The sequence below is a fragment of the Lathamus discolor genome, chromosome 2 (genome assembly GCF_037157495.1).
Source record: "Lathamus discolor isolate bLatDis1 chromosome 2, bLatDis1.hap1, whole genome shotgun sequence".
NCBI lineage: Eukaryota > Metazoa > Chordata > Aves > Psittaciformes > Psittacidae > Lathamus > Lathamus discolor.
Window position 1 is genome coordinate 64618616 of NC_088885.1, and position 12366 is coordinate 64630981.

The following is a 12366-nucleotide window of genomic DNA, read 5'->3' on the forward strand; positions in this document are numbered from 1 at the left end:
AGTTTGGTAGTAATAGTTTTTAAAAGAATGTCAGATAAAAAAAAGGTTGAACATACAGGACTTGTACTGTTCTAACACATCCCTTGGTACACACTACTAGTGAAGGATTAGCTTCTCAGACAGTCATTCTTCAACCATCAGTATGAACATACGGCCACTGGTTTGAGTAAGTGCATTGTAAAGCCATATATGCAAGGAAAATTATGTAGCAGAAACTGCTACAAAAGGCAGAGAATAAGCAGAACTGAAATACGTTTCCCAATTCATAACTGTATATAGTGAAATTCAGAATGCTATATAGCACTTCCAGCGTGAATTTTCTTCTAATTTGAAAGAACTTTACTGCGCTGAGTATTAATTTTTCCACTCAAAGTATGTTTGCTTTGACAATCCACTTATTACATGTTTAATCTGTTACTCAGTCATAAAGAACAAAGATCTCCATAGCTACCAACAGGCCATTATGATAGGATATAATGGCAGGCAGTTTTCTAACACCCAAACTTCAAGCACTGGATTTGCTGCTGCAATAAAATAATAGGTATTTAGGAGAAGTTGTGTTCTGTAGTGATACAAGCTTTCCTCACTGTTGTAAACCCTGGATACAATTGTAATTGTTCCTTTCTGAGATGGATGATGTTTAATCTTTCAGTTCCAAGTACCATGAAAGAACACTACATATGGATCTCTCCCCTGTGCTTAATAATAATTATAAAAAATGGTCAGAAACAACAATGAAAGTTGGCCTTCTCCACATGAGGAACTGCCAGGATTTGAGAGCAGAATAAAACGATGTCTGCTTCAGGAAAGTAGTGAGTCTCAGCAAAGAGAAAAAAAGTGGAGAACAACCAGAATATCTGTGTCAGAATAGAAATTGTATAGGGAGAAGTAAAGAACAAGAACAGTAAACTCAGGCAAATCACATCAGGCTCATTAATAGAGCGACAACACAAACATGAAGATCCAAGAAATACTTTTGATCATTTGCTTTTAGTTAGACCCTCTTTCTTAACCAACTTTATTCTACTGGTTTAAAGGACACACACCATACCACATCAATTCTGGCACAGGATTAGTAAAATAGAAAGATGGCCACAACTGAACTGGAAAAGATCTTGTCATCTGTTCTGTTGGCCAACACATTGGAAGTATTCTGGGAATAGCTTTTTTTTTTGGCAACTGTAAAAAAAAGCCAAAAAGCCAGTCTCATCACTAAGTGCAACACCAGCAGTCAGGAAGTGCAGCCCTCTAAAGGGTGGAGGTGCCTTCTGCTGTACCACCTACCAAAGACAAACAGTTTCTGTTCCAGGTTACAGCCCCTGAATGCTGTTAGTGACTCTAGCACTGCAAACAGATTGCTTATATCCAGCTTCTGCCTACCTTCTGAGCATGCTTATTAAGAACTATGGGTTGTTGTTTTTTCTAATCAAAATGGATCTCCACCAATAGTGCATCCTCAGTGCACCACACTGAACAAATGACTGTATAAATAGCCACACTTGTTTACTAAAGGTAAAATCTGCAAGAAACGCACCGCTGTATTTATTTATACTGGGCAATGATAGCTGTAATTGTACAGATTTTCTAGTTAGCTCTCGTCAGAACTGTATGCCTGCCGCAGTCAGAGGCAGAAGTCACTAACATGTTATACTTTCCAACATCATCAAAATGTTACAGAGAAATCATAACATATTCTTTGCAAGACTTCTAGTATAGGCTAATCAGTTCTTCTTTTAGGAAAATGAACACTGAAACAGTTTTAAATATGTACCTGGTACCCATCTAATTGGAAGGGCCTGATTATGTAAAAATTAAGTAGAGGGGAAAAAAAACAGCCTGACAATTCGCTTTTTTTTTTGGGGGGGGGGACAACCCACTGTCTGGAGAAGTGATAGAGAAGCCCCTATCTAAATAGGGTCAGCAGCTCTCCTAAATAAGTGTATTGATAATCATTTGCAAAACCAACACTGCACCTTACAAATTCATTCTAGAGAACTCACCATTATAATAAACTCAGCATGCTTCTTGCTCTAAACCACTAAATCACTTCTAGATTGAAAATATGAAGCTTTCAAAATGAAAACATGCAATATTCATTCATAATTAAGTATCTTTTTAGGGAAACAACTTACTTGATTGAGTTTCTGAAGTGGTCCTCAGCAGGATTTTTTACTGTACAACTGTTCAGCAGCCATAAATCTGCTTCAGCAGAGTTTTCTAGAAGACAGAGAGATACAAATCTGTGTTAAGAATTACCCAACTTGTCAACTCCTACTTCACATCATACCAAAAAAGAAAAAAAAACCCAACAAATAAGTGTAGCCATTATCAATAAGCTATCTGCAAATCAACTTTATACTCAACATTTCTAACCATTACATTCTTGGAAAGGGACTTTTATGTTTCTTGTTTGGATTTTCATGTTTTAGAAAAAAAAAAAAAACAAAAAAAAAATCAAAAAACACACACACAAGCATTTCCATGCAGGACTTTTGGTGGGACTTTGGGGTTGGTTTTGTTGGGGTTTATTTGCAAAGGATGAACAGTTCTCTCACTTTAGCCAAAACTTTGCGTTTCTTATTCTTTTCAGCAGCATAAAATGTTTCCAAATTTAGCTCCACAGCCATTACCACATCCCACATGAGAATCAGGGGACAGGGATGCAGAGGGGACACAAATAAATAACGAAAGGCTGACACTGTCAGTCAGACAGGAGGCTGGGAATCCATTTAGCAGCAAGAGTTTCCATAGGAGTCATCCATCACTGTAGAGCATAACAATTTTCAAGTTAAGTCATTATTCAGAGGAGAGATGCCTTAATGCAGAAACATTCTAGGCTTGGTTTCAGTTCCTCCTTGTACTGTGGTCTCCACAAGTGAAGGAAGAGATAGCTTCACTGTAACAATCCTTCTCCATTAAAGCTAAAATAAGCCCTCTTTCTTCAAAACGACATTTGAAATACTAAAACATTTAAGTTCAGGAAGACCTTACACAGTAACCCAACAGGAATCCTTTCATATAGCAATTTGGATTCCAGGATATTAATATATTAGCTCCCTGACTGGGAGTCTGAGAGACAACAACTGCAACACTTGAACATATTTCACACATAGAAAAATGTCTCCCAAATACATTCAAATTCATTCCTTCACAGGTTTCATCATCTGCAGAACAGAGGGTGCAGAATAAAGTCTCTGTATAATAAAATCTTCCAAGCAGTTTTGAGAAAACAAATCTCATTAATGTTTACACCTAAAAATCATGTAAGAAAAATAAAAGTGTAGTATAGGCTTGTCCCCTCCTTACAGCCATAGTATTATTTGTGCTATTTCTGTACTTTTTTGTATTTCTAGTAACTCTCTGTCTCTTTTATGAATGTATTTACATACAAGTTTTGATTTTGTGGATATATAAATATACACATACATTTCTGAGTTACATTTATTAATAAGTGAGTTCATACCACAATTCTGCATAATAACTAAAGTTTCTTTTTACTGCACTGCTCACAAAGCATTACATGCACGGGTGTAGATTCCTTATGATCTACTGTATTTTCTCAATCAAATTTCAGTCTTATAAGAAGTTAAATATTTGTTTACCAACAGGGAATTTTCTTATTTCCCACAATAGGTTGCATTTACCACCTGTTGGCATCTACAGGTTTTACATTTACATTGTGGGACCACTTGTCAGTGGTTACATTCTGCTTTCAGAACTTTTGATGCGCTACTAAACGCAAGGCCTTGACGGACGTGCTGAAGCAAACATGGACCAAAACACCAGATCAGAGTTGGCATGTATGAACAAGATCCTGAGGCTTCATAATTACTAAATATTAAGCAACACCAGGAGTCAGGCTTCTTTATTTGGGGCAGGTAGACTGGAGGGACTGGCTATACGCATATATACCTTTATATATGTATGTTAATCAGTGTTCTGACATGAGGAGTTGGTAGTGTTCATAATGTGCCCAAAGAAAGAGTAAAACAGCTCTGACTAATAAGCTCAGGCTTCTAAATACATGCCTGCAGGGGCAGGGGCAGGGGCAGACCCAACAGTTCTCTGTTTATACTCCAGGAAGACAGACACGAAGTATTTACGTCTGGATGGTAAACAGTGTATGAATATATCACAGGGCCTATTAAGGCAGCCTGTGCACACTTCCTTGGAAGGTCTTCACCTTCCACCTTTTCCATCTCCAGCCCCCACCTTGTAAGGTCACAGGAAAGCTAAGATTCATTAATTCAGCAGCCTAAAGCCCACTGTCTGCAGAAACCTCCATTAGACCATAAGGTTTTGGAGAAACATCCAAGATTTCAGTGAAAAACAGAGGCTTGATTTTGGGAACTCATAGATGTGACTGAAGTGGACAACCTGAGCTTCACAGAAGGTTTTCCAGCAAGGCATATATACTGTGTACTGTAACAGGCAAAACTGAAGCAAGAACCAAAAGCACAGTGAGAATCAATTACAGTCCTGAACACAAGAGTAAGGGGGGGTTGGAACTAGATGATCTTGAGGTCCTTTCCAACCCTAACTATTCTATGATTCTATGATTCTATGAAATTGTCCCAATATAGGTGCCCTTTTCTATACCCTGCAACAAACTTATCTTAGAGGATCTCCTTTCTTCTGCCTTTTTCCATATATGATACTTTTAAAAATATACTTTTAAAATTGTATTTTGCTGCTCACCATTTTTTCATGGGGTACTTCACATTTTCCTGTATGTTAAGACATTTTTGGAAAAAAAGTTATGTCAAATCAGCATTGTACTCAATGCTCAAAACCATGGCCTTTTTGCATTGTGACATCTTTTCCATAAAAGAAAGGCTACACTGGAAGCAAACCACAAAATCTATCATACTCTTTGCAAAACAACATAAGAGTACAAAGAAACCTAAAGGTCATGGAAACTTCTGAACACTTCAGTTAATTGGGAAGCTCTGGAAAACATGAATTGGCTGCATTATGCAATAGTAAGAGGATAAAATAGCAAGAGGCTGAAACATCAGTATACCTACAGAGGAAAACAGTATTTACAATTCTTTTCTAATAGCATTTTTGGGTTTGTTATCATTTTAGGAATCATAAATCAGCAGAACCTCTTAAGAATGAAGTAAGACTATGAGTTGAAATTTGAACAATTTACTTCGTCTTGCCCTGGTGGTTTAACTGAAGCCTTTCTTCTTCCAATTCTTTTTCCAAAACTTTGTTTTATTCCGGTCCCCCCTAAACCACATCTCCTTGAAAAATCAAAACACACACAGAGCACTGAAGTAAAAGAAACACAGATAGCGAAGCCCTAAAAGAACAGCCCTTCTTTACTTTCCGCAGCACATCACTCCTCTTTGTACCAAAAGAGCTGATTTGCTCAGCACTGCTTGCTTAAAAAACATGACTCATAATTTCTATGACAATCTTTTAAATCCTGTACATCCATCTGTGTAACTTCAATCTGTAATATCTTTCTCTGTAATCACAGAAGGCTCTCCCACAGCCTTTTCTTCCAGCTCTCCTTATCCCTCTAAGCTCTCAGCAAGTCTTCCTTCTCACCCTTTCTGATTTTCCTTCTAACTTTCTTACACAACAGATATACCTCTAGTTTCATTGTTTTCATGCACTGCAGTATAGCCTCTGTTCCCATTTATGGTCCTCTCCTTTAATGTTTTGTACTATGCATTCTCCCTTCCAAAACAGCTCAGCCTCCATCCCTCAACTCCTGCTTGGCATTTTATGCTCTGAAGCCAGACCCAGTAACACCCAAGTTATGTATCTGGAGCATGTGCTCACAAATGGACTCCATGTGAATTGTCTTCCCCCAGAAAACACAAAAATCTAAGCACGAGGACATCTCACATCCAGTTACAAAAATAACCCAGCATCTTGACTGGAACAAAGTTACCAAACTTCTTATTTTCTTTCAACATCCTTGTGTCACAGGAACCCACTCTTGGTCCTCGGGTTACTGAAATTAGGTGCTGGTTAATTTAATGATTTCCTGGGCCACTGGGCATCAAGGAACCTCAGCAAGCATTGGGAAAGAATCTCTTAATAAATATTAGTTCAGAAGTGCTGTGAGTAATCAGTGCAGAAGGAAGGTACATCTTCCTCTGGGGACATTAACTTTGGTTGTTTGTTTCTAGACAATATGCTTTGCTTGGCAGAGGAAATATACACAAGGTTGAGAAGAACAGGAGAAAGCAATTTATTTATTTAAATACTTGCTTTTGCTTTCCAGACCCTTCTTTGTGTCCTGGGTTCAGCAGGAGCAGCCATTTTTCTCTTTCTTAGCAGCTGGTGCAGTGTTGGTTTTCTGACTCTCAGCCTGAGAACAGCACTGATAACACCGATGTTTTCAGTTGTTGCTCAGTAATGCTTACTCTGACCTAGGACTTTGTGAGCCTCATGCTCTGCCAGGGAGGAAGGGAAGCCAGAAGGAAGCAGAGACAGGACACCTGACCCAAACTGACCAAAGAGGTATTCCATACCACAGCACGTCATGCCTGGTATATAAACCGGGGGGCAGTTACCCAGAAGGGCTAGATCACTGCTCGGGTCGGGCTGGGTATCGGTTGGCAGGTGGTGAGCGGTTGTATTCTCTTCCCTTGTTATTCCCCTTATCATTATTATCATTGGTGGTAGCAGTAGTGGTTTGTGTTATACCTTAGTTACTGGACTGCTCTTATCTCAACCTGTGGGAGTTACATTCTTTTGATTCTCCTCCCCATCCCTCCGGGAGCAGGGGGAGGAAGGGGGTGGGGGGAGCGAGCGAGCGGCTGTGTGGTTGAGTTTCCAGGTGGGCTTAAACCATGACACCTTGGCACACAAAATACTTAGTTACCATTTGCTAGGTCACGGTATTTTGTATCAGAGATAGTTAATGATCAACTTTCATATAATATGCCTTAAGGAAAAGATTCCAAACAAACAAGCACTTTCCACTTGTCTCTTCCCTCAAAGGCAACTACAAATCAAAACCACAAGTTACCATGAACTTCCAAATGGCATTATGTTTGAAATCTCAGAGCCACATTATCGGTTCCCACCTCTGAACCTACCATGCATCGACCAACAACACAAACCACTCAAATGCATGCTTAAAGTACTAACTTTCCAGATTACAAATGGTTTTCAAAGATCCCACTCATCTCTTAAGAGCAGTATTAGGATGTAAAATATAAAAGGGTCAACTTAACTGCAACATGACTTCTGTTTTCCCATTGAATTTCTGCGACACTCTGGTCTTAAGTCACTTCATCAACAATTAATGAAAATGTAACAGCTTGGTTCACCCTGTGAGTATGTTATTTAAAGCTCCATGAGGGAAGAGAGGTTGCTTATGTGGTAATGTGGACAGGTCTTCATTTAGGAAAAAAAAAAATAATAATTCTCTTGCCTCTTGCCCTAATTTAAACTGCAAATATGCAAAGCTATTTTTATTCTTCATTAAGATTTCCATTACTGAGGTAATTGCACAAGTAAGCTTTTCTGTTTTCTGCTGGTTTTAAGAAATATTTTTAGTAAATTCATTCTTGACTGGGTAGACATCTCAACAGCAGCTACTGCTGGACTACAGGTAGTTTTATAAAGCCTTCCAGATCAGGATGCTGTGTTCACTACCAAAGGACATTCTTTTTGAAGAGTAGCAGGCACCTGCATTCTAAAATTATAGTACCCATGGGGCATTTCAGTAATTTCCTTTCAGGTTTTCCTCCTCCATTTTGATGTTAACTTTCCAAAGCCCACAGCTACCACATGTGCAGACACTGAACAGTTCCTACTTCTTCCAGCCAAGAAAGGGACCAATCATTTTTGATGTCTTATTTGCTTGCTGTCTTTATCAATCAGAAAAAAAAAAAAAAAGCAAACACACATAGTTCTGTTATATCTGTCTTCTACTTTGGGTACAATGCTGTGTGCCACAAACATTTGAATTTGGGCTGGATTTTATTTTGCATTCTACAGTTCCACTTGTCTTGTCAAACAGCTCCTATATAGGCATCTTGAAGGATCATTTACCAGTATAGATCCATGACCATGCTCTAAACAAAGCTTCCAACATGACATGACCTTCTTCTCACAGCTCTTTGCTGATATCTAATAGTCTAAGTTCTCTCTGCACATGGTGCTATATACCAAAGGTGGAAAAGGCAGCCTGAATTTTAGCTTACTCCTTCAAAATAAAGACTTCACTACTTTGAGAAAAGTGGCTCACACAGCTATTCCTTGAACAAAGCAAGACCTTAAAACAAGAAAGGAGAAATCTCATTGCTAGACAAGAGGTGAAAGGCAGAAAGCCTAAGCATAGCCAGGGTCTGTTCAGCACAGCACCACCTGATCTTAAAGGCACCCAAATTATCCTGGGCAGCAGCAGATGGAGATGCCATAGCACAGTGCTCTAAAAGGTGGGCATTTCATCCTGCTCTTGAGCACAAGCATGATCTCAATGCATTCCAAGAGCCAACTAACTGCTCCTTTCACTTCACTGAAAACTTAAAGATCAGTGTAAATAATTTCAATATGAAGATTAATAATGAGTGAGTTATCAATCTCAATGGGGAAGGTCCCACTGCACTAGAAACAAGGTCAAGTAGACTGTTTTAGCCAGACTTCACTAACATGACATTCAAATAACTCCAACGACTCATTCTGATGATTAACACAGGTAGAATTTGTTTTGTTGGCAGAATTTGGAAAAATCCCAGAAACTACTCCTCCTCCTCCGAGTCCTAATCATGCTTGACCTTCCAGAAATAGCACACACACAGTATGATTCAGTGCTTTTTAGTCTTTGTACTCCCTGCATACAGCTTCATACGCAAAACACCAAAGTTATTCAAATGAGCAAATGCAGACTGACTGCTTCTATCTTAGCCACTAAGTCTGGTCAACCATCAACAGAAGCCTTGCACAACACCATACAACTAAAGTTTCAAAACACATTGCAAATATTAACTGATTTACCTTCAACACCCACATATTAAGTATGCACCCAGCCCCACATCAATTCCTTTTCATCTTGCAAGTGTAGACAATTAGTTTCAGAGTTTCTATAACTTGATCAAACCATGCAGGATGTTGATACAAATAAGCCAAGATCCCAAGTTATCCCTGACTTCTGGCCTGTTCCTGAACACAAAGTCATTGTGTAGATTCATAGGCACAAGCTATTTTAGTCTACATTTCTAATTTTTTTTTTTCATTTACAGTGATAGCCAATAACTTTTTGACAAGTTTTAAGCCATCTCCAGAACCCAGCCCTTTCATAATTTGGGTAGCATAGCAAATCAATAGAAAATACTGAACGCTGATCAAACACAGATCACAATAGCTCTAACTCCCCATGAGTGCTCCAACACAACTCTTGCAGATGTGTTACCAAGTGTCTTAGAAGCCAAAGACTTACTACTGCCATAGAAAGATCACAGCTAATGTGTGAGGTCCAGATGAAACTCTAGCTTTCATGCAGCTCACTGAAAAAAAAAGAAACAAAACACTCTGCACTCTCATTTTTGGTACACCACTTTAGAGATCTTCACTTGCATTATGTATAGTCTCAGTGTAAAAATTAAAGGAATTAAGAGTATTTGACTACATTGTACAGATCGGACTTGCTAAACAACTGGTAAAATTTAAGCGAAACTGATGATGATGATGATACCTGTAAGACACAAAATGCAAGTCAGGAATGTTGCCTAAGCTATTGATTTGGGAACATCACATGCTGTAATGTTTTCTACGGTAAAAAACAAATCAGTTGTAAAGCACAAGCAGCTGATTTCATATGCTGACAGCAAAGCTACAGGTGAATGAAAATTGAAAATTTCATGTTTTCCTTACATGTCATATGAGTTCATATGAATTCACTGTAAACAGTAATAAATAATTCGGAATCAAGAAAGGTTGACTGGAATCTGCCCTAGGAAGATCATTTTAACCTCCCTTAGGTGTAACGCTCTGAGAAGTCTTACTTAAACAAATGCTATCTGCAGAGCTAATGAATTGTTAACAGCTTTCCCTCACTGCATCTGTGAAGGACAAAAAAAGAAAATAAACTGAGGTTGCTTCAGTCCTATCATGCACAAAGGTAACAACCTGCTGGATTAGGCACAGCAGACAGAAACCCAAGTTCTTTATAAAATGCAATGGCATCACTTGAGTTACCTGCTCGGTGAAGGCTCTCACACTTACAGCCCCTGCAAGCCACAAGTATGTCCAACAAAAGAAAGCTTGAAGCAGTGAAGTAGACTCCCAAGGACAGCAAAATTTCTAAGCAAACGAGAAAGAATCTTTGCTTCATTTAAAGTATAATATAAAACACAAGTAATTTAATCATAGAATGGTTTGTGTTGGAAAGGACTTTAAAGATCATCCAGTTCCAATCCCCTGCCATGGACAGGGGCACCTTCCACTAGAGCAGGCTGCTCAAGGTGCTCCAGCCTGGCCTTGAACACTGCCAGGGATGGGGCAGCCAAAGCTTCTCTGGGCAACCTGTGCCAGCACCTCACCCCACTCAAAGAGAAGATAAAAAATTTATTCCTAATATCTACTCTAAATCTACCCTCTTCCAGTTTAATGCCTTAAGTGGGACCACAAATGCATAACATTAGTCTGGAGAACAGCTTTACTCTACATATGTTTTTACTTTTTCAGTACACCTATTCCGTACAAGTTGGCCCATGGCACTGAACTTCCTCACTCCCGTAACTTCCTAATCTTCATTTTCACAAGAACCAGGATTACGTTTCTGCTCTAGTCTGCAAATTAAAGCTAAATTTCATTCCTGTATCTGTTTCACAATCTTTTTTCTCTAAATTCTGTCTGCATTAAGTTGTGCCTAGAAGCAATTTATTGATTTCAAATGCCTTGCTTCCACTTATTTCTCCTGATACCTAATGCCACAGGGAATATGGATTTAGGCTCCATCTATCACTTTTAAAAGAGTTAAAATATATAACCTATTTGAGCCAGATATGTCCAAACACTTATTAAATTGTAGCTTCCGGCTATTTATTGACTTTCTCAGAACTACCTTCACAACTCATCTATTTGCTACTTTATCAGTTTTCTGAAAAGCAGTAGATATGGGCTTAAAGTACCATACCCAGCAGCCAGATAAGCCTTTACTGTGGTTAATTCCCAGACATCATCCCCAGCTCAGATTATCAGCAGAAATTAGTGCTTGTGAAAGCTCCAGACAGAACACATCAGAAATTGAAGTTCACTCTTCACACACAGAACTGATAGATGCAGTGCAGCAATCAGCAGTGCAAGCTTCTCCACAAAATCCCACCAACAGGTTTCAACTAAGTAGTCCTTAAAGAGGTTGAGTATTTCTCTGCCAATACAGAGATAACCATTACAGTCTCACATAATTTCACTATCCTGTCTCTTTCCAATCTTGATTGCAGGTTTAGTTAATATTCTGTTAAAGAGCCAATTTTGTTAGGTTCCTGTCATTTGTACAAAAAAATCCTACAACAGAAGATACTCTTCCAGTACTAATAACTCTGCATACAATAAGACAAGCCTATTTTGAAACTTTCAACAGCAAGCGCTAGAAGTTCAAGTATGCCAAAGTTCAAGTATGCCAGTTTTGAGTAGGGAATTGTGGCTTTATGGCTCCAGACAGATCCAGTTTCATCAAGCACAAACCAGTACACCACTAGTCTGAGGCACCATGTGTGCATTATTTGATGGAGCAGAAGCTCACAAAAATAAAAAGAATATTTTGACAAACAAGAGAAGGGGGGGGGGGGGTTGTGAGGATCATTTTCTCATCTTGTTTGGAAGCAGAATCTCAAGGTACCAAGCACTATCACAAACAGTGATGTTGCTGTATGAAAGCACACAGGGCTGTCTAGCAATTCTTCATTTTCTTCAGGCAAGAGGCAGACCTGCTGGAAGAGCTCCACAGACCACTAACATAAGGAGTCAAAGGTTTCTCGGTTGTCTTCTCCCCTGCCCCAGGCTTCGCACTGTGAGTGTCTTTTCCACCACTTTGAAGGCCAGGCGAAGAGTAACAACAGAAAACCTACATTTCACTACACAGGTCAAAGGAGCCAAGATATTTCAGAAGCCATTTTCACCTTTCTCTTTTCAATAGAGTGAAGATACTTCATCATTCTTACTTTTAAGACTTCAAGACCTGTAGTTATCCACAGTTTATTCTATATTTTCTATTGTGAGCAACCTGGTCTAGTGGAAGGTGTCCCTGTCCATGGCAGGGGAGGTGGAACTAGATGAGTTTTAAGATCCCCCAAACCGTTCTGTGATTCTGTGATTCTATCTTCATGCAAATTTCTCTTTGTCCATGTTGATGGCTGAAGTTTAATATGGTATCTCACATGATTACTATTC

General features: G+C 39.0%; 1 protein-coding gene across 6 annotated transcripts in view; it reads right to left on the bottom strand.

The window, feature by feature from the left end:
• Window positions 1-12366, bottom strand: part of CDKAL1 (CDK5 regulatory subunit associated protein 1 like 1) — a 394159-nt gene that overhangs the window by 328457 nt on the left and 53336 nt on the right. For 5 of the 6 annotated variants that reach the window (XM_065667220.1, XM_065667218.1, XM_065667219.1 and 2 more), the window contains 2 exons: window positions 10171-10275; window positions 2133-2217 (listed from right to left, as the gene is read on the bottom strand). In XM_065667220.1, the coding sequence (XP_065523292.1) occupies window positions 2133-2217; window positions 10171-10275 (190 nt within the window). The remainder of the gene's footprint in view (window positions 1-2132; window positions 2218-10170; window positions 10276-12366) is intronic. The other variant, XM_065667223.1, reaches the window with a different exon arrangement.